At 39.6% G+C, this 23214-nt stretch overlaps 1 protein-coding gene across 1 annotated transcript; it reads right to left on the reverse strand.

Annotated features, from left to right (window-relative positions):
* Nucleotides 1-6572: 6572 nt before the first annotated feature.
* On the reverse strand, nt 6573-13512 carry GJD4 (gap junction protein delta 4). Its single transcript, XM_069860432.1, has 2 exons — nt 12200-13512; nt 6573-9109 (listed from the first exon to the last, which is right to left on the reverse strand). Exons 1-2 carry the CDS (start codon nt 12261-12263, stop codon nt 7935-7937), a joined length of 1239 nt encoding a protein of 412 aa, XP_069716533.1. The 5' UTR covers nt 12264-13512; the 3' UTR covers nt 6573-7934.
* Between the last annotated feature and the right edge of the window lie 9702 nt (nt 13513-23214).

Genomic DNA, 23214 nt, shown 5'->3' on the forward strand with positions numbered 1-23214 from the left:
TCCTGGTGTGCACTAGGGTTTAGGAGAACTTGGCACCTGACAGAGAACCACATTTCTTTTTTTTTTTTTTTTTTTTAGTAGTCAAAGTAATGAAAAGTCTTCCCAGCTGTGGGCCTCTTCAGACTAACACCACCATGTGTTTGGACCTAAATAATACATAAATCTTCAAAGCTCCCTCTGTTCTTTAAGATCAGCCTCCAAAGCAGGACTGACAGCTGCCTGCCCAAGCACTCACATAGCTAACACAAACCTAGCAGCAAAGCAAACTCTTTCTAATGGGAAAACCTGTAAAAAAAAAAGCTTTCAAAACCACACTCGTATTTGCAGGTCTGCCTCCAGTAAGGCTTTCTGCCAGTGAAGCTTCTTGGCCTATGCTTGAGTTTGTATGGACTGCCTAAAGCAGCTTATGCAAAGGTTTTTCTCTCAGATATAAGCCTTGCCAATTAAGCCAACTGAAGTCACCCCAGGTCTGGAGAATGCCTATGGCTGCAGGCAGAGCAGCTTTTCCTTATAGTTCCCTGTGACCCATACTACAGTTCATCACCACTACCACCCCACCAGTTGGTATCCACTTCACATTGCCAAGTGCAGAGGTACAAATGGGAACAGGCTTCCCCAGAATGACTTCCTGAGTTCTGTTAAACAGGAAGAGCACTAGGAGACCACTCTAGATGGATAGAAAATATTACCAGAGTAAGAGCTACTGCCAAGGCCACCCCGAAGCAAAGGGCTGAAATCTCTTCTGGGAAATGGACTTACCGTGGATTGGGGCATACAGGGGCCTGGGCCAGGATGCAGATGGGAGTGGACCAGAAGAGCTGGGAAATGGATAGGGTCTATATGCGTATTCCTTTGCTTGCCTTAAGGACACTCACCTTGTCCCAGCATGCTAGCGTAACATAGAGGAGATGGGTTCAAGTCTGACAAAGAAGGGAAAAAGAGAGGGAATGCAATGCAGTGCAGCTATACCATGTTTATCACCACGTTTCCCCCCTTCCTGGGTCATCTTTCATACCAGGATTCTGCCTTTTTGATAACTGCATGGCACTGGCCAGCTTCTGCTGGCAGGTTGGAGAGCAGAGGCAGACACAGTTGAAAAAGCCATCGTAGCAACACAGGTGGTCTGGTAAGCAAGTTCTGCCTGATTTGTGGAAACACACTTTGCCAAAGATCCTGGAAATGGTGGAAGAGGAACTCTGGAGTGGGTGGTGGAAGCTGTATCTTGCCACTTTTTGAGATGTGTGTTGGCAGCTGGGGCAGCTCCATAAGACCCCACCTGGAATTGAGGCAAACAGAATACAAAGAAACTGGCAAAACTGGAGGGAGCTGACACTCATTAGCACTTTCTCTTTACAAACTAATTCCTGCAAACTACGTGCATGTTGCATGGTGGCATGCCAAGTTGCAGGGAAGACTCAACCAAGGGAGTTCAGACCTAACTGAGATGGTTGGTGAAGTCTTCTGCCAGGTGCTGACTGAAGCACCCATACTCTTATGATATTCTTTATGTAGTCTAATTTCCAGGAAGATCCTACTGATTATTCAGTCCAAATAAATGTATCTATAGTTAACTTTGCAGACACAGAGGTGAGCATGCAATTGTATTACGTACCTGCCAAAGGGTTTGTCTGCCAGGTGGCCTTAGATGTGCAACAGTTTCTCCATGTAACCCTATAGCATTGGATTTATTTCAACTAATTTTCTAATTTCTCATGAATCAAAGGAAGTACTGCATGTTTAATGTGTTCAGTATGTATTGGCAGGGGTCTGGAGGGATACAGTGGGCAGCTCTGTAGCGACTGGAAATTCCTGAAAGTCATATTTTTGTGCCCTAGCTGAACTGTTCTTATGATATCTGCACATCCACTCCAAAACTAGGGCAAAAATTGTATAGAATTTGGTGTCAGAAGCAATGCAGGACAATATTTAAACTGAGTTGGTGCCCAGTTTCTAGTAGGCTGGACCCCAGGTCCCGGGCAGCAAGAATATTGCCCAGTGATACCAACAAAAATTTCAACAGAAGTGAACAGCCTAAATGTTTTGCTGAAGCCTTTATCTTTAATTTGTAGGACCTTTGGGTTACACCAGCAAAACTTGGCTGCTAAGCCAAATATTTTCTGGAAGTGAGCCTTGTAGGAATATTTTAGGAATCTCATGCAAGAATAAAACAACTGCTTGGGAATTTTAATCTTTTGGTTGGTTGCTTGGTTGGTTTTTTGTGTGTGAGAGAAGTACACTCCTAAGGAGAAATGAAATGTCAGCTGCCAAATTTAAACCACACTGGTACCACTTTAAGCATTTTTGCTGAAGTACAGAGCTAACTACATAGGAATCCTTAGGCTGTTATTCTACAGGATTGTCAATGTTTCTGTCCAGAAGTCATGAAATAAGTTTCTAAGACACAGATCATTCAGAGAAATTATTTCCTATTTATCTGCACATTTCAGGGTCTATTGCTATAGACTCTGAAAGTTGAGGTGCACTTCTTCTAAATTGAAGTAGCTTTGTGTTTCACGTAACTCCAGGGCATGAGGATAACTGTTACCACCTCTGTCTGTCTGTCTATGTATGTATGTATGTACGTATGTACGTATGTATGTATCTGTCTGTCTGTCTGTCTATCTATCTATCTATCTATCCATCCATCTATCTATCTTACAAAAAACTCTCCTGTGTTTAGGTTATTCCTTAATTTAGGGTCATCTTGTGAATTGCATGAGGGTTTGTGCTCCATGGGATTGGTTCTGAGTGACTAATGGGAGGAAGGACTGGGGCTGCAATGCAAATTTTGTGGTTTTCTCCAGGCATTCAAAGACCAGGATCCATTTTAGACTGTGCACCAAGATATATGTCTGATGAACCTGCCCAAGCAGTATCTCTTGATGCATTACATTTTGTAAACTGTGTTATAGTTCAGGAAAAGGCTTTAGAATGATGCTTGCTGAAACAGGAAAAAAAAACTTGGATTCATTAGCCAGTGTATACATGAGTTGTCCTTCTGCCCATCTTTGAATATCTCCACTACACATTCAAGCATGGCACAGATATTTAGGAAAAAGCAGGTGCCAGATAGAAGGAGCTAATTGCACTGTATATGGTCTGTCAGAGGTAGAATCACTCACACTGACTTCCAGAGAAATGAGCAGGAGTAGGTGTCTAAGTGGGTGTCTAATTTGTCAGGACAAGAACAGCATTGCTTAACAAGCCTTGTGGGGTTCTAAAAGCATCTTATCCTGGTTCCCCGTTAAAAAAATAATTAAAAAAAAATACTACCTATCTTTAGCATGAGGAAAAGGCAGAAAATCACAGAGAGAAATGCAAAAATTCATTCTGCTAGGTCAAAATCTTCTGTTTCTTTCCATTATTGTTATTTCTTTGCCAAAAATAATATGTTCAGTGAAATAAAATCCCCAAACACATTCTGGTGTGTGATGCTTAAAGTCTCACAGGCAAAGACCGTATTATACACATAGGAAAGCCATAAGGGAAAGGAGTTACTTCTGATTGCTGACCTCAAATCCTCCATCTTTCTTGAAGGCACCTTAAATAAACTTCAGTTTCTAAGAAAAGCTCAGAATGTGCGGTTACCTTCACTCAGTAAATTGTTCCTCAGTGAAAACTTTTCATCACTAAGCCACTACTCAACCTTTAGTGTTAGCTGCAGAGACTTCTCTCTCACTCTCCTGGCATTTCCATATTGTGAATGGCACAGGATCATAGAACAGTCCTTGGAATTAGCACTACATGTATATTCCCATAATTAAATCATATAATGTTTGTGGAGATGGCCTGGGACATCCTGCCTGTCAAACCCAAATGGAAGAAAACAGACAGGAAAGTGAGAAAGCAAAAGTTAGTGAAGTAGGTTGTGATTATAATCTAGCTATGTAGATGCTAGATAATTTATTTGTAGAGATGCAGTTCATACCTTCTGATCAGGTTTCTGCTTTGTTGAACTCATTTTCCAGAACTGGCATTACTGTGCACCACAGGCCAAAAGTTCATGCTATGACTTTGAACAGAGACCAGCTAATTTACAGAAAATTTTTGCTACTCAATTACATTGTAGAATTACTTCTCTGTCAGCTGAACATCAGGACATTAAAAGTAATACAAAAGACAGAAGTTAAAGAACTTTCAATGACTCCACTTCCCTATTTTTGGAGATGCATTTCTTTATCTTCCTACAGTACCAAAAGCAGTAATAATTTATCTGTTCTCCATTGTAATAATGACATTAAAGTAATGTGCAATTAATATCCTCTATAATGATTCCTTCTAGAAAGATAATCACTGCAATGATGATGTATCACATAAGGGCAGATAATTTTAATAACTTGAAAGAACACAGTAAGTATCTCTCTACATTGTTAACTTCAGATTTAATATTTATTCTGGTGTGAATTGAGAGATTTGTGGAGAACTACTGTTGCTAATAGGAAATCATGCATTCCCAAGACACCTGTCTACAGTATATTTCACAAAAGAAGAAAGTTACAGCTTTCCATTCTGCTGATGAGAGTAAATCAAAGTGACCCAACCTAGATTGTGAGGAAAGAGGAGAAAGTGATTGAAACACTGGGTTTGGTTTCTATTTCAGTATTAAAAACCATATTCCAACTAAAATAAAACAAAAAAAAATGCAAAAATTTTGTTCAGAAAAGGAGTTCTAAAAAATCTGTCTTGTTTAGGGGTAAAAAAAAATGTTGGTTGGTTGGTTGTTTTTTTATTCATGTTGATACTGCAGAAACTCCCACTGATACTTAAGTTTGCTGATCAGTTCCAGCTCTTCTTTCAAAGGAGCTCAGTTCCATCCTGTGTAGTTTCATGTTCAGAACCACACAAGACTGGATGAGCAGTATATGTATCTTACATATCATTCCGTAAATCCACCTCAGGGTGCAAGTGGTCCATGCATTGCACTTATGGCAGCCTTGTTTGAATGCAAGACAAAGCTTCCTGAGGGCAGAATTAGGAGCGCTGGTTTCAGCACATCTTCAGAAGTGCTTTTCTGAAGTAGATGGGTTCAGATAAGGTTTAAAGACACACTGGCAAATGTAGCAAGTAGATTTTGTTACATTTTTCTGAGTATGAAATACATTGTGAAACCAATTCACAAATTTAAAAGATTAAATATTTGCTTCTACAGGACAAAATCTTATTGTTTCCTTGCTCCGCATTTATTTCTTTTACTCACTCTCTTTTGGACATTTAGGCATCTTCACGGTACCTTTGCATTCCACGATACTGAATATAAGGAGAAATTAGAGGTGATCCTCTTTGTTCTTTCAAAGAGATCTTCTTTCCCATTTTCTCCTCCCCACTGCAGATGACCCTATCAATGATCTCATTTGCTTGAACTGCAGGAGCTTAGAATAGTTAAAACACGTTTGCAAAACTTCCCTTGGTCTTCTCTTGGTAATAGATGTATCCAGTTTGTAAAACCATGTCTTTGTAACTAATAAACATGGCTTGGAAATAGTTGCTAGAAGAGACGCAGAGAGCTTTCCCTAGAGGCAGGTTCTTGATGCCAGAAGCTTCTATTTACTCCCCAGTGAAAAGCGCATCCAAATCTTGCTCTTTCAATATGCAGTTTTTATAAACTCTTAAAGTGTTTATTACACTGACTCTGAATTATGAGTCAAAGGGTCCACAAGTACTAAAAGCAGCCAGGTCTGCAGCTAAGTGACACAATCCAGAGGCCACAATCTCAAAGGAGAAACTGCAAACAGAATAAGGGAGAAGTTCACTAATTTCACTTTCTATTTCAAACACAAACAGGATTTTTCTGATTTGAAATGAGACTCCTCAGTCATTAAAAGATGTCTAACTACAGACACACAAAAGCAAACTGTGTCCAGCCAGAATGCATGTATTATTTATCCTACCCTATTTATATCTCATGCTGGGGGATGTATGTGCTAGACTGAATCCACATTTGTTCCTTGCATTCCTTTCCACAGCTGAGAAGACGCAATGAATCATAAAAGGTTTCATTGTTGCAATGTTTTGTCATGGTAGTATAATCAGCACAGACCCCATTAAAGAGGCTTCAGAGAATGAGAAGTTTAAATATTTTATGTTTTTCTGCCTATGATAAGTTTAATAATTAATGCTGCTCCTACCCTGGAAATGACAAATCATACAACAAGCACCCATGATAAAAGAAACAAACACAGCTAACAGAAAGGAAAACCTCACTTAGGAGGTCGTAATTAAAAATGTCTGTAGCGTACCTCAGGATCCTGAAGTATTATGCTGGTAAAGTAAATTCTGCCTCCCTATCCAAACAGCAGTTCTGTCCACCTACTAAGATTTCTAGTTTTTGAGAGGATGCAGAAGATGAGGGATGATTGAGTGCTAGTCTTTACTTTGCATATGTGAGAAATTATAGACATTATGAGCCAAACTGTCTTAAAGATTACTGCACACAGAGGAGAGAAAAGGAAGAATGTGAAAGACATTGTTCCTTGATATTCTGTGCAGAGGAGCCAGCCATTAAGTCATTATAGAAACTTGTTACGTGGCAGAATAAGAGTAAGACTAGATCTGTGCCTGCAGCATCATAGCTACTCCAAGTGCAAGCAGTATCTACAAACAGCAGCTCTTGCCACACACTGAATAGCCTGTTTTGTATGACACTACCACCAGTATATTTCTCTGAGTATGTGCTCCTCCTCCTCCATTCCAACTGATGAGCTGAAGGGATATGCAACCTTCAACCCCCAGTGACTTGTAGCTAAAAGAAAATTCATCTCACATGGTGCTGTGTTTCTGTACTGGACCACACTTATGTAAATGCCACAGAATTAACTCGGAAGGAAAGTACAAAGCATGACAGCAATAAAATCTTCTGATTCACACATTTTCTAATTATTAGCAGTAGCAGTCTCTCAGACAAAGAAGGTGAGCACTTTGAGATAGGTATTGCCAAAATATCCTTCTTTCATTTTCCCTAAGCTCAGGTCTGAGATAATCACTTTGTGGGAGAAATGGGTATATCTAGAGAATGAGTCATCGTACCTTCAGAGATGCCTAAAACTGGTGAGGTGACTCATGCTGCCTACTGAAAACAAAAGCTGAGTGAGACTGTTTCAGATTGAGACATCTAACACCTTGTAGTCAAGTTAGTAGTACATCTACACTAGTGCACAGTCAGGAGTGCCAGGGCATGGGCACAGGAGCTCAGTCCCCTGCACTGTCCGGCTACTGGAGTACTCCCTGACACCTTTCTGGTTCACACCTCATGGTTACCTCCTGAGCAGTTCTTGAGCACAGTACGATTCCCGACAGCTAATTTGGATGCAGTCACCCTGTTTTGGAGGTGATTGGAGTTTAATAACTTAGACATGGCCAGACTGTGACAGCTGATGTCAGGACAGGTATAGCTTTCAATCAGTAAGATCCAGGGGTTTTGGGTTTTTGTCACATATTAACACCGTGCTACAAGACATGTATTTTTATTTTATTCACTGTCTAATTTTCTTGCTTGAATATCCTTTCTTAGAGTGGGCTTTGAGAATTTAGTGTGAGGAGACAAATTAACCTTCTGATAGCTGACAAAGTACAACTGTGTTTAAAAGTAACATCTTTCCTAAGATCATTTTTTTGCAACAAAACTAGGTTATGGTAAACAAGTGTTCACACGTACTCCTGGAAAACTAGGTCAGCCACAGCAGTGACAGTCCATAGCTTTTAAAGTCACTTACACTCAAAAAATCATGAAGATGTTATAATTTCCAAACAGTTCCCTTAATATAATATCCTTCAAAATTTATCCAATGTTTTTGCTTCCTTGTCAGTAGAGGAACACAGCATTATTGGAGTATCTCTGCAGCATAACCACAGCCAAGGGATCCAACTGAAATACCTGAAAGCTCCTCAGTGATGAAACAATTTGTCCTACCGGGGTCGTAGGGTAGTGCCCACTGGCCTTATACCCATTCTGACTTTTTTGACCTCAAGCAGCTAGTACTGCTATAATTTGATTGTGCATCAGGGTTTTTTATCTCAGCTGAAGGGTAGTATCCTAAAAGCTTGCTCTGAACTTCTCCAAGGTGAGACTTGATCTGAGGTCTCAAGGACAGGGCATTATCTTTAACGAAGTCTTGCTGATGCCTGGGTCTCACTTGCCTGCATGTAGTCCCTTGGCTGTCACTGGCACACAAGGGTTCTTCAGTGCTATTTTGCCTAAGAGCAGGATCATCTGGTGTATAGGGCTTATTGGTGTTGCTGTTAAGGTTAGTGCTGGCAGTCTGTTGAGATACCATTTCAGGATGAAGAACAGCCTCTTCTTCCTCTTCAGAGAGAAGTGAGCAGGAGCCATCACTGGTCTGGCAGCTATTCAATACCGGACAGTCTTGATTTTGAGGTGGAGAAGAGCTACCATGCTGTACTGGGGGAAGATTTAAAATACAGCCATTCTCCGAGTGGAGGTTTGCCAGCAGCTTGATCTTTTGGTTTTTTGCTGTCATTCTCCGAAGAGCACAGACAAGATCAGCAAGACTAAGGAGAAAGGACAGACTGCTGACTCCCCAGATGAAAATCATCATTATGGATTTCTCAGTGGGCCGGGAGATATAACAGTCAACTGTGGTTGTACAAGGTGAATGGTAGCAGGAAAAGCGATCAGGAACAAAAAATCCAAAAAGAAAATACTGCACAGTTGCAAAGGCAGCCTCAAGTAATGTCCTAAAAAAAAGATGAACAGTATATGCCCTGGAAAAATTAAGGACACTTAGATTATCTGCACCACAATCTAATCTGTTGACAACAGCACTTTTACAGAGCTCCTTCAGGTCTTTGGGGCTTGATAAATCTTCATTCCCTTTGCATCCATGCACCGAACAGTGCATTCTCACAATGTACATAGCTACCTTGTGCAAAACATAAATGCTGAATGCAGCATAAGGTAGCAGAATAGACACAGTCTGAATGACCCAGAATCTAAAGTGTGATACAGGAGAAAACAAGTCATAGCAGATGTTGGAGCATCCTGGTTGCAGGGTGTTGCAGACGAAGCGCTCCTGCTCATCTTGGTAGAGTGGGTAGCCTGCTAACACTACCACTGCCATTCGCAGCAGAATTACAAACATTAGCCAGATCTTTCCTGGAAGAGAAGAAAAACGAAGAAAAAGAGTCAGAGCACTGAGGAGGAAGGGAAGACATTTGAAGAAATAGCCTCTGTAATCAGTTTTCTAAAAGCTCCTCTTTGGCTTTGTTTTGACTGGGACTGAAACTTGTGTGAAAAATATGTTAGCTGACATATTCCGTAACCTTCATCTAGACTTGAGAGTGTAGGAGTTGAGTGTACAACAACCTATGCCAACTGAAACCTCAGCCTAATGACAACACTCTAAACACATATCTGATAAAATGAAATCACAATTGAGTGGATAATGTCATTTGACTTACAGTTCTTCCTTGCTGCTTGTTTCATATCTCTGCACCAGAATTTTGACCTATTTCTACAATATAGATCAGCTAACACAGTACGAAATTCTCCTAGGTACAAAAGATTGTTCCATGACATAGTATTTTTTCTTAGCCTTGGCGATGAAATCATGTGTAAAGTTCACTATAAGCAACAAAATCTCTCTGTTGTGTCTGGACTGGTATTTACTAGTGAGCTAGTTAACAAGTTTGATTAGCAAACTTATGCAAAATGTTCTACAAATATACATTTGTGTGTGCACATGTGTACCCTGGTCATTTATCCCTGTTGCATCTTGTGTTGCCCCACCTTGGTCATGTCTTCCAACTTTTGTTCACTTTTGTGTGCGGCTTCTTTCTCCATTTAGACTAAAAGCTCCCTTCTGTCTTGATAGTGAAGACTTACAGTTATGACATTATCATACATCGCTCACTTCATCTTTCCCCAAATTCTTTCATGTTATTGCTTAGGTAGGAGTTGGTCTCACTCACTTTGATTGGAAAAAATCAGGTCTTATCTCTATTGCTTTACACCAATAGCAGTGAAGAATCAGGCACTGGGACCATAGATGTCATATCTTTTAAATGAGAATATATGGTTTTTGATAGTTGCTTGGAGGAATTTTGGATGGGGCAGGTTTTTATTAGAAGTTTTTTGTAAAGTTACACACACTGGCATATAACTAAGTTATTTATTTTTTAAAAAAAAGGAAATAAAGAAAAAATAAATCCTTTTCCTGGGCAGGCTAAGAATTCCTAAAGATGTAATTTTATATTATCAAAAATGAAAAATAAATTCTATATTAACAGGTAGAAAAATCCACATCTGAAGCTAAGTTTAGCACTTGAATTTCTCAAGTTTCCTTTTGAGTCCTGACACTAGTTCCCTATATGTTTTTTAAAGGAATTTAGTTTAATAATCCTCTGCTTTAATTTCACATATTTTTAAATCATCTGAAGAAAAGAGAAAAAAACACACTTAGGAACAAAAAGAAAAGCAAACAAACAAAAAGCAACAACAAAAGGACAGAAAAGAGTGATAAGATTAATTTTGTGCTTTAAGGAATAGTTAAGAAGGCAGTTTTAAAAACAGACAGACAAATAGCAAGACTCAATGACTAAAGAGAAGCATGTTGCATGGAGTTAATGATTGGGAAATGCACTGAAAAGCTCAAGTCAGTAATAGTGACTGTATATTTCACACGTATACAAGGTTGTAAAGGCAGTCTGTGAAGTAACACCTATACACATTCTAAAAGCTTTTAAAAAATCCAGATCCCAAAGCATTTTTTCTATAAAATATAAAATTATTTACAGGTATCATCTTGAACACCGTTCTTTTCTATTACCTATAAAGCTGGTTGGTGTGAATATGAAATATTCAAATATTTCTGTAACACCGTATGGTACCTATTGTTGTACTGAAGATGCAGTCTGAATGCCCCTTATAAACCATTTGTGGCTAGTTGGCTGATTATGGGATAGAACAGCGTAGACTGCACTCTGAAGTGAAAAAACTCCAGCTGGAAAAGGTTGAGGATATATAAGCTATATGAGAGATCATCAGAGAAGCCTGCTGCTCCTGGCAAAATAATGTATTATCTAACCATAAATAAACCAAAGCCTTTCCATTTTATTTTTCATCACCTAAACTTTAGTGATGGTTTTGCTGTGCCTTCAGCTTCCTACATTCTGGTGTACAGACTGTACTGCTTCTCTCTTTTCAACAGTGTATGTGAACAGAAAATACCAGCTGTACGGAACTGGTCATCTTCAGCAAGTGATGTTCCATACTTGAGCAGCATTTTTTCCCTGTGAGGACCTCCAACTGTTTGAAGCACGTTAGTTAATTAAGCTCAAAATACTTCATGCTATTTCTTTATCAATTTTTAATTAGAACATGTACAATAGGGAGTGCTGCTTAAGAAAAATCAACAGCGCCTTAGTAAGTAGTTTAGTATGACATACATTTTAGAGATAATCCCTGCCCGCATCACCTTCCCGAATGACTCAATCTTGATTAAATGTACTAAAACAAGGCCCTTCAACCAGACCCCTGTGGCTTAGTTGGATACTCCCTGCAATGTACAGCATGAATGACAGCAGCTGTCCTTGGCTGGAGGAGAAGGATCTTTGAAAGGCCCTGGAAAGTTTCTATCTGGCTCACACCTTGCTCAAAGTAGCCCATGAAAAAGGAACAGTGTCATATTTAAATAACAAGAAAAAAAGAAAGCACTTGGGCAACAGTTGAGGAAAAAGCAACTGTATTTTGTTGGGATTTTTTAAATGCACGTGAATTTTGTTTTTTAAAAATGAACAATGCAAAGCAATAGTAAATAATCATAAGCTTCTTCCTGTGAAAGACAAGGTTGGGGTTTTTTTTTCTCCTTTAAACTTTTTCACTTATCACTAAAGCTGTTGCATACGTTCTACTGTTCACTTCATGTGGTATAAACAAAGGGTTACTTCTGTGTGTTTATACCATAATACCCACTGGAAGCTTGAGCATGAAAAAGAGCCAAATTTGAAAATCTTGCCAGAGATTTTACAAAAAGTCCAGAAAATATCTATCAGAGAGGGAGTAGGAATCTCTTTAACAAGAAAAGACATACATTAACCACTCATATGACATATTTAAATAACTTCTTATTATAAGGATCACAGAGTCACAGCAAGAAATTAAAGCCGATTATTAGCAGGACACCTGAGTGGCCTCAGAATATAGAGCAGCAAAAAAAAAAGAAGAGAGCTTTTTTAAAGTACTTACCTACAACAGTCACATTATAGTTGAGTGTGACCACCAAAAATCCCAGTGAGTCCCAGCGCTCCATGTTTGAAGACGTTCACAACACTTGTAGCTCCTGAGGCCCTAACAATTTTGGCATTTCCAAAGGAGATTAGACCTAGACAGGGGAGAAAGGAGGAGAAAAAAAAAAAACAAAAAAAGAAAGGAATATTTGTAAAGGTCAAGGATGGAAATGAGAAACCCAGCCACACCAACATATTGATGAAGGATTATTTTGATTATTTGAAAAGGATTGTTAGTTTTGGGTGTTGGAACAAGTCTTCTTAAGACTTTAACCGTTTGTCTTGCAAAAGCTGTCGCTTCTCAGATCCAATTGCTCCTACCTCTTGTGTGGATCCTCTGTCCAGATAACTGCAACAACAGGAGTGATCTTTGCCATTGTAGACTATTCTTAACCCCTGGGGCATACCAGCCTCCTGGCATTGCTGAGATATTTCAGTAGTGAAAGAGAGGGAGAGGGGAGAGAGGAAAGAAAAACATAGACCAGAAAATAACTGAGACCTTTGTATCTCCCCATGAGAATAGCAGATGGATAATAGAAGGAAAGGGGATACAGGAGGATGAGCACCCCTATGTTTGAAAGGCGCTTTCAGTTTAGTTCACTGGAAGCTATCCTGTTGCAATTTTCCAAAGCAATTTTATTTCTAAAACACAGCCTCCCTGACAGGACACCATGGCCTTGTCAATCACAGCCACACCAAATTTTCTCCTGTGTGCTGAGACAGACAGCAGGCTGAGTCTCCCTGCAGGCATGATTTAAAGCAAGGGAAGCATTTAAAAAACTAAACTAAACTAAAATGTAATCACGGAGCTTGGTTTTCAAGATGTCAAAAGTCACTTACTTTTTATTTATATCAGTTCTTTCTGCCTGAACTTCTTGGTACTCTGGATATCACTCAGAAGACCCTAGGGCTGATTGCCCAGCAACCTGAAAGGCCAGCAAGGCTCTGCAGCAATGATGGAGTGGAGTGAGGCATCTCAGAGCAGGACACCCTGCAAGGGGCACTCTCCTTGCCTGCTAGGTGCAATTACACAGCATGCCCTCAAGACTGTGTGGCTGTGTTGTACCTGAAGAGAAAAGTATGGATGGAAATAAGTCACTTTTCCTTTCCTCACCTCCACCATAACCAATTCCTTTGGGGAAAATAATCTACTACCATTTTCCACCCACTGTTCAGCTACTCATAGGATGTTACTCTCTCCTTTTCAGTCTGTGCTGTAATAGGTACTAACATAATATGGACACTTATTGACAGGAAATTGTATCAACAACTAGAAAACAGCAGAAGAAGAATTCTGCGTGTGATACAGCAAGGGAGAAAAGACAGTCCGACACTTGAGGGCTGCTGACAGTCTGGGCACAGCCTTGTTACTGCAAGGCTGCTCACATGCTTTAACCCATGACTCCCATTCCCAATGGATCAAGGTGAGTCAGCTCAGTCAGTGTGACTAGACTAAGCTTTGTGACTGAACACACCTTACCTGGAAAAAAAGGTAAAACTAATAATTTAACAAAGTAAAATGTAACTATACAAAGACTTCCTCCCCGACTCCCCGCTCACAGGGCGTGCAACGACTCAGTAGAACACAGTGAGCTTCCTTTCCAGAGTGAGCCCCTCTCTATGCAAACCCTAAAAGTAGAGCTTGAAAGAATGGCACTTAAAAACTCTATCTATTAACTGTGTAAGGAGATTTTTTTTAATTGCAGTAGGAAATATAGGAGTCTTCTTAGTTTCAGAATTGTTTTAGAAAAAATATTTGTCAAACAATGAATTCTTCTGTTACCAAATTGTATTTATGGTGTGTGATGATGGTTTTAGCCTCATTTTCCCACAGATTTTTTTTTCTTCCCAGAGGTGTGTATGCATGAGGAGATATATTGGAAGGAGGGAAAGCTGGAGGAAAGGAACAGAGAAAAGATGCAAATAGCCAAGGTATTAATTACACTGAGATATGATGGTATTCCTGTTTAAATATCCTTTGTCAAAAATAGGGTCAGGAATGCCAGTATGGCAGCAGGGTATGAATGCTCAGCAGCTGCATCCACACAATAGGCTATAAATTGTCTCTATCAGTGCTGCCAGTTAAAATATCCTTGTTTGTCATTACTGGGAGAGACCTCTACCATTTGTGAAATAAGCATAACAGCTAGCAGTTTAAGCTCCCAAACTATTTTCTGCAGGATAACACCAGGCAACAACATCTGATCCCCCAGCATGAGTGTGCTGAGGTAGGATGGCCTGTTTTCTTCAAAAAGAAAGCAAGCAACATTACCCTCCAGACTCACCTTAGCCTAATTCATCAGCCTAACTTAGGGCTGGATTTACATCAGAAAGCCTAAATGCTATTTTAGCTTTTCCAGAAAACTTTAGATTTTTTTTTTATTTGAGCTTTTCCAGACAGCTCATAACTTAGTTCAGTCCAACACTTTTCCTCTTGGTGGTGTGTCCTCAGTTCAGATTAGGAAGAGATCCATCCTGCTTAGCTATCCGAGACCCCTCAGAGCCAACCTGAATTTCTTGCACTCAGAGGCCTCTTTTGGCTGTAATCGTGAGGAGTTTGGTCAAAGAAAGGCAGAGATATAAACATTGCTAATGTCTGGGCACAGCCCTCAGGGGCATTACAGTAGCAGAAGTACCTTTAAAGCACTAGTGTTTCTGTAGGACAATAAACAGTCCACTGTCCTGCTGTGCTCTACAAGTCCCTGTCATTAGTCTAGCTTTGGGCTACAGGCTGAGCTGGTCATTATAAAGTGTTTGATCTGTGCAAAAACATCAACTGTAGTTTCTTCATCCCTTAACTCAGCACCATCTTTGAGGCCAGGGTTCCCATCTGAAGATACTATTGTATCTGCAGATACTCGGTGTACAATTCTCCTCGTTTATCTTTAGCTGTTTCCTGTATTCCCCATTTGTCTGTAAAGATTGCAAGTAAATAGGAAGAGTGATATCACAGACACAGATACAGCAGCAGGGGGATTCCAGATCCACAGTTCCACCAGTTGGCATGGCACCATCTCCCGTACTAGAGGATGGGCACATGGTACACAGCCCATCTCTCCCTACATGCTGCAGTACCAGAATTTCACAAAAAACTATTCCCAGGCTGTAGTAAAGTTTAGCTGAATTTGCACTGAGTTCTAGTTAAATAAGAGAGACAGGTAGAAAACACGAACAAGGTTTTGGGTAAAGCTAAACTTTGAAATCTAGCAGTATCTCATCACATCTGATTTTAGAGCGCTAAAAGTCACTGGAAAACATTCAGAGACCAACAATGAAACATAAGAAGATGCAACTAAAGTTATTTTAAAATTCACAACTGCTGTCCACATTTCTAACCCCTTACCACAGATCCAGGGCTTGATCCTAAAAAATTCACAAATGTGACTCTGTCACTATGAGCAACCCACTGAAACTTCTTGAACTACTGGAATTGCCTTTCACTGTGGACCTGTGTCACCACATCCCTAGGCTGAGACTCAGTTTACTTGGCACAAAGCCCAGCAAAGACGTTTTGCCCAGACCTTGGCTCAGAATGACATTCAGAGGTAATGTACAGTTAGCTTGAAGCCACTTCAGGGCTTTCCAATACAGGAGCAAGTCAGAATCACCTGGAGGGTGCCAGAGTCTACAATATAAACCAACCCACCCCAGAAACTAGAGGCATTCCTCTGAGACAGCAAATCCCAACCTCATCTGTCTTACCCAGTCAACACCTACACTAATGACACGTAAGTGCAGTGAAGTGGGAGTTACTGCAGGAGAGTGCACCCTACACAGCACCTGACAATAAAGCAACCTTCCTCTACAAATTCAATTAACGCAAAGGTAAAATGGGTCAGCATAGCAGCTTTGCTAATGCAGAAGGGGATCTGGCATTTCAGTCCAGGTTCTTTGGCAGATTATTATTTAACATAGAAAATAACCCAGATGCATATCTAACATTTTGGAGTCTAATTTTAAAATCTATTTAAAATTGTTTCTAGTTAGCAAAAATTTATTAGTGATCAGTCTTGCAGTAAATCTAGCTCTTCAGAAGGTGATCTGTAAATACAGGAAAAACCAACCTATTCAGAAGGGACAGTGAACATTAAAATTAAGGCAATTAATCTTGATGGTCTTACTTTTAAAACTGGTAAAATACAGCAGAAGGGTAAGAAGAGGAAAACAAGCTATCCATGAGGGAAAACAGCAAATAAGTCACAGGAGAAGCTGCCCAGAACAAATGTTTGGGTTTTTTTTAAAGATATGTATAGTGCATATGCATTTACATCAACATATCAGACAATCTTCAAAGTAATCCAACAATGCACAGAGATGGCGAAGGAGCCAGCATAGCATGGAAAGTCCTTGCTTTATGCAGGCACACACAACACTGCACACTTTGCATTCCCTAGGACCTCTGTCTGTCAGCCACTCAGATAATTCTGTGGGTAGAATATGTTTGAAAGTGGCCTTTCCCCGAAACAGCTACTATAGCTAAAGAGGCGTCAAGAAAGCAGGAAAATTACAACACTAGAACTAGTGCCTAGGAGCCCACACACTGAGGCACCAGAGTGGTGAATGTTTTCTATCATAAACTATCAAATGGGAAGCTTAAACAACGTGCTCCTACTCCCTAGTGCTCAGCCTTAAAGCCAACAGTCCCTAGAAGAGGCATTATGCAGAAGGCCTTTTAGGAAATTTCCAAAGGACTTGTTCCTCTTCTCCTTCCCTTTCTGTCTACCTTCCACTCCCAGGAAGGAGATACATGCCCATACGCTCAAATGTGTATAAATTTCTATGCGTGTATGTGTGAAACAGTCCAGAAGGACACCCAGACCAGTGGAGTTTAGCTCATTTTTAACTGCCCATATTGATTGGACTTGAACTTAACTTCCACACTAGCTCAGCTATCTTGGATACTTAATCCTGGTGCCTACAGCATTTCACATATGTCTTATAGCATCGCTATTCTTCTGCTAATTTAGTAAATCTTAAATAAAAATACTATATTTTGCTGCATGATTTCAAGGATTTAGATTGTTCCAACTCTTACTTAGTTTGCCTCAAATAGATCCCCTTACTATAAATATTTGAAAGTTCAGAAGAGTTGTCTTTCTAAAGGGAACTCACTTCTTGAGGACAACATATGGACATAGCAGCTCTCCTTCAGACTTTGCTTCAGCAACCTCAAAGCTATTCAATCAAGTACTTTAAATATTTCAAGACTGATCTGAAAGGAAATTAAGTAATGGGAAGCATATTCTCATTCAGGAGCTCAGGGCAAATTTTTTCAAAAGCATTTAATTTTACTAAGTAGTGAAAGTACAAAGTGAGTCCATAGGGTTTGCAAAAGCACATTATTAATATCTGCTTAACTCCCACTAAAATAGGTAGCTTCACTAGTACATGACATGATTGAAATTTGCTATGCTGTAACTCATAAAAATCTAGTATAAGAGAGGTTTCAGCTATTTTTTTTACTCCTGCACTTAACATTTGACATCATGTTTTACACTTACATTTTTCCACAGTGCAAATGCAAAACTGAAGTTTTGGGAAAGTTTGGGATCCTGTATTTTATGATGAAGCTGGTGAACGTGTTTCATTAGTGCCTAACACCTGACATTAATGAGAGGCTGAGTTCTTTGCTTGAGTGGATCCAAATCTAGCAATGGTCAGTCAGGCAAGAAATATGGCACACTGATATTACAGAAATTGGTTAAATAAGAAAAATGCTTTAAGAAATTGGGAAATGGATTTTTACAATAACAGAGGATGGCAGTAGTATCTTTGACTGACTATGCTTTGAGTCTGGTCCTTGAGTTTTCGCTTCCCAGTATGAACATTACTAGGTTTGTGGAGAGCAAATAGATCCCCATTTTCAACGTGCACAACGAAAGGGTTCATTGTGTCAGTTCTGGGTATCAGTAAATAAATCTGTCATCTCAGATTCAACATACAGGCAGCCGCCACGGAATTAAAATAAGAATTCTTTACACCTTCTTGTATTTCATGGCTGATCATTTTAAGAAACAAAACCTATACTGTTGTCTCTGTTACTGAACACTGACACTGATTTTTCTTTCACTAGGGAGAGATGAATTGTGACTACATGGTCATTCAAACCAAGCACTGGGCACCATGGGGAAAAGGCTAAACTAAGACAACAATGAAAGAGCGGAGCTGAAAAGAGAAATGTGATGTTTTTTCCTCTCTTTCACATACAGTTTAAACCTCAGGAATCACTGCAGGCAGTACAGACTGTGGATTTATTCTTGCATGGGAAGAAATGTCAGTTTTATGTAAAATAAATTCCTATGCAGCAGTCAAAAGGTACACACTTAAATCTCATCTTCATCTTGAAAATGACTTTTAATCCCCCCAAAAGCTGTATCCTGTACATAATGAAATCCTTATCCAGAAGACTATTTCTGTCTAAAAAGAACATGTACTTTTACCATACTGTTTCACAACAACAGACTTTGATCTTCAGCTGTATTTAAAGACCAATGAAGGAAAAATCTAGTATTCTTCATAGCTGCTACTCACAGCTTACAAGGGAAAAAAATACTATTTCTTGCATCAATATAGGATGTAAAAGTTATGTCTGTACATCTTGCTATAGGATATAATTTATAAGACAATACATAAAATGAGTTTTTGAACCTTATCTTCAAGATTTCTTTTGACCCTAATCTTTGACCTACTGATAGTCTATTTATTAAAGTTTAAGTGGCTTTATAAACAGTACTTTAAACAAACTGTAGCTAGGTCAACCTTCACAACATTGGGAAAAAAGAAACAACTTACAATTTCAGGATTTTAATTTTCCCCTCCTAAACCTGTGCTTTACAATCTCCACCACCTTGCTAGTTGCCTACAGTTTCCATGGTTTCTGTTTTGTTTTCTCTCACACAGTATATTTAATAATCATGGTTAATGAACCTAGAACAGACAGGACAGAAAACAAGGAATTCCCGTTAAACTGCAATAGTATTCATACTTAACGATGTATCGACCAGGATTTTTTGTTTTAAAGAGAAAAACATCATAAACTTCTGCTTGATGGCTCAGTCCTTAATAAAATTAATAGAAGTTCAGTATCGAACTCTCATTTATTCCACTGAAAATTTTTACCATAACCCCAAAAGAGTAACATGGATCCTGAATTATTTATTCTGATGTTTTAGCTCTCTCATCATCTTCGTAGCCCTCCTCTGGATCCTTTCCAACAGTTCCATATCCTTCTTATGTAGGGGATTCCAGAACTGGACACAGTATTCCAGGTGGGGTCTCACACGGTATGTACATTGTCAAGTGTGTCAGGCCAAAACAGAGAGGACTTTTTGCCAGGAAGGTAAACCAGAGTATAAATGCATAAAGTGCTTTTTGTCCTGTTTAGGTAAGGGGGTATGAAACACAGCCTGTCTCATTCTTGTGTTTAGCCTTCCATGGGGCTGCTGGCCAATACTGCTATTGAATTTAAGTGGTGGCTTTGTACCGACAGCAGCTGTTTTAATCGGTAGCTGCTACTTAGGTTTTAGCTATTAAAGCTTTTACAATGAAACCTCATGGGAAGTCACTACTGTAAACATTTTCCACTAGCGGATTATTGGAGAGTTGAGTGGAAAAGCAAGGGATTCCTCAGGTCCTACATGGCTGAGGCTACTGAAGGATTCCAAGAAACATTACACCTTCTGGAGATGCAGTCAAGGCTATAACATGCAAGAAAATATCTAGAAATACTTTGAATATATTAGAAGCCTTCCTCATAGAAGTGAATAAGAAGTCTTCCTCTACCATCCCTATTAATAATGTGGCTTGTTTCATTTTTAAATGATAGTTTGACAGTTTATTTTCCATGAAACAGCAGGGTCTGCCGATTACTCACCTTTTACTTACCAACCACTTGCGCACATCCATTAGGTGTGGCCAGGATAAATACAGACTAAACTACCTCATGTTTCTAGCTTTCTTAAGCTTTGTTCCAAAGGCAACCTTGCCCCAGACCTGAGAAACTCATCTACCCAGCCAACTTCTGCCTCAGCAAAACTTTTCAGTTTGACTGGATAAAGCGATATTGCCCACTCAAAGGTATCAAACAGCTGTCACTGAAAATTCTTTTAGTATCGATAATTCACACTTTATTATACAGCAAGGCAAGAACACAATGTGCAGAGACAAAACAGGACTATTAGCTCAACCTTTTTGCCTTTTCTGCATTATGACAGATACTTTGCCATTTCAATCTAATCTACAAAATTGCAAATTACCAATTACTGAGTTCCCAAAACATTTAAAAATTGTCTCAGTTCTTGTAACTGGCCACAGATATTCATGGATATATCCCCTTGTGAACTGCATTGTGCCTCCTAACTGCTTTCCCTATCTTTTTCACGCAATTTGTTACATTTTGCAATTTTCTCTATTTGCTGCCTTCATTTCCCTTCATGGGAAAAAAAAATATTCAGGGCATCCAAAAAGTCTTAGGAAACATTTCAAAGAACAACTGTTTAAGAACTCTAATCCACTTAATTTGCCCATGACGTTTTCATTTCTCCGAAACCAATCCTATAAATTACTACATACCTGCATTCCTGAATATAACACTATTTTCTTATGTACATGACAAATGAAGTTACGTCATCTTTATATAGAGAGAGACAATCTTTCCTTCAATGATCAAATTCATTTATCTGCAAAAATATACAAGGTTGGAAGCTTATAACACCTTACATACTTGAAAATCAGCGGGAGTTCTTCAGGATGTGTTTAAACTGCATTTCCCCACAGTAATACTGTCATTTCTCTACACTGAAGACAGTTCAGAGGACTTTTGAAGTTTTTCTCTTACTGTTTGATGTTACAGTTACTTGCATATTGACTAATGCTTCATTTAGTGGTTTGTGGCAGAATCCCTCAGACACCTATTCTGTCCTGCAGGAATTCCTGTCCCAGGTTGCGATGCTGAGATGCAGGTAATGGTAGTTTTCAAATGACGCATCCTTCTTACTGTCTTCAGCGGTTATACGACTCGTCCCCCAAATTTAGAGGGTTTATCTCCTCTTAACACTGATCATTAACCATAAGTATCTAACAGTGCCCGTCCTGAGCTCACTGTTTCAATTCAGCTCTCCCTTTGCTCTTCAGGCAAGCGGCTCTTACATGATTGCACTGATGAGACTTCCATCTTCTCTAGATTTTCAGTGATCTAATGAACAAACCCACTGGCTGACAACCCTGCTCTGCTCTGAAACACAAAAGAAAGATTTCACAATTCCTGATGTAACCTGCAAATTCAATCTATTCAATCTAACACTAAGATAAGTAGTGCTGCTAATGCAAATATCGACCAATGAGCAGTGAGGAGTCCAGATTAGGGCTGCTTAAAAACGCCAGGAGCTCCAGGTAGCCCACGGGGTCCCCAGCACATCCTGTGATGGCAGGTATGGCATGGGAGGAGGCCAGGCATGCACAAGAGGATCTCTGCAGATTGACACAGAGTGAAACAGCTGCAAGCATGTGTAAGGTTAGAGATGCACTGGGGCTACCAGTTATACAGATCCAGTTTCACTTAAAGGCATCATGTACATAAGTGGACCGTGCAAAACAGTACAGACGTGCAGAAGTAGATGTTTTCAATGCCCAGGAGAGGAAGCTGGGTGGCAGTTTCCAGCTGCAAGGACAAGGGTGAGGACATGCGACGTGGGAAGTACCACCTCCTCTCCTGCTTCCACAGCCTGGGGGCTGGAGCTCAGCCTATGGGTGCCTTCCACTGCCCCAAGAGATCTTCTTCCCCCACTTCCCTATATTTCCATTCTATACTGCATTTCGGCCTGACTTCCCTGGGAGTGCACTGCAAGGGGCTAATGGGGTTGGGGTTTTTTCATCAAATCCTGAGCAATTCTTTATTCAGGAGTATACAGTACATTCAGCAGTAGAAGCTGAAACTAGTTTTATGGACGCTTTATGAAGAAGAAAAGCTGAGGGATAGATACTGAATCTGGATAGATACTAGAATCTGCAGAAGGAATCAAAGTTCCAGTTTTCTTCTCTTCCCCTTCCCCTCAATCCTCTGAAGCTTTGTTTATACTGTAATTCATAAAAAGTTCATTGTTCATGTTACCATAGGAAGGGGACAGTGCCAAAACCTCCAGCCTTGTATCATTGGATTTACCTGTTCTTAGTAAGTAAAAGAATTCAGACAAATGCATTCCTCAGGGGGGAGCAAATAACAGGTTCAAATGACATTTAAAATAATTGCTTTTTCAATTAGCAACTGCCATAGAAATTCCTTATCTAACGCAATTAGTATAAAACAAATAAATGCTTGCATGCACACTCACATACTGAAATTGTCAAGGAAAACTCAACTCAAGTCTGAAATTCTAAAAAAAATCTCAAATGGGAAAAATAGATGCTGATTTGCAATCTCTGTATTTCAGAGAAAATTCACAACTGAATTTCTTGCCCTGGTTTCTTTTTCTAAACGAAAGTTCTTTTAGAAAAGTTAAAGGGAAAATGCTGCAGCCAGGATTGGGTATGTAAGCACACAGCTTTAGCTAATGCATGGTTCAGCTATCTGCATGCTTTAAGGAGCAGAACAACTTTGTTCTGCCACATGCCAGCAAAAGAGAGCAGAACAAAAAAAGCCTTTTTGATGTACTACAATGACAGGCCACCACAGAAAAGCAATGATTTCATGGTCTAGAATTCTCACAGGTCACAAACACTAAAGCTGTTGGCACTAAGATTCAGAAGCAGATTCATTATTAAACAGGGAAGCAGAAGAATCAGGCCAGTCTTTTGTTGACTGAAGCTCTGTGTCAGGGTGACATGACTGTAATTTCTCTAGACGAAGTCACTACTGCTGCTTTATACTTTGTAGTAGTTACATCTGTCCAGTGGAAGAAATCATTGATCCAAACAAGGCATTGAATCCAAGCAGATCTGGAAGATTACTTCATATGAAAGCATTCAAAAATACTCAAG

This window comes from Phaenicophaeus curvirostris, chromosome 6, assembly GCF_032191515.1.
Source record: "Phaenicophaeus curvirostris isolate KB17595 chromosome 6, BPBGC_Pcur_1.0, whole genome shotgun sequence".
Lineage (NCBI taxonomy): Eukaryota > Metazoa > Chordata > Aves > Cuculiformes > Cuculidae > Phaenicophaeus > Phaenicophaeus curvirostris.

Coding starts and splice junctions, on each gene's coding strand:
- GJD4 (XM_069860432.1), bottom strand. CDS start 12,263: ATGGAGCGCTGGGACTCACTGGGATTTTTGGTGGTCACACTCAACTAT. Junction 9,110..12,199: donor CTATAATGTGACTGTTGTAG/GTAAGTACTTTA, acceptor CTTCTCTTCCAG/GAAAGATCTGGCTAATGTTT.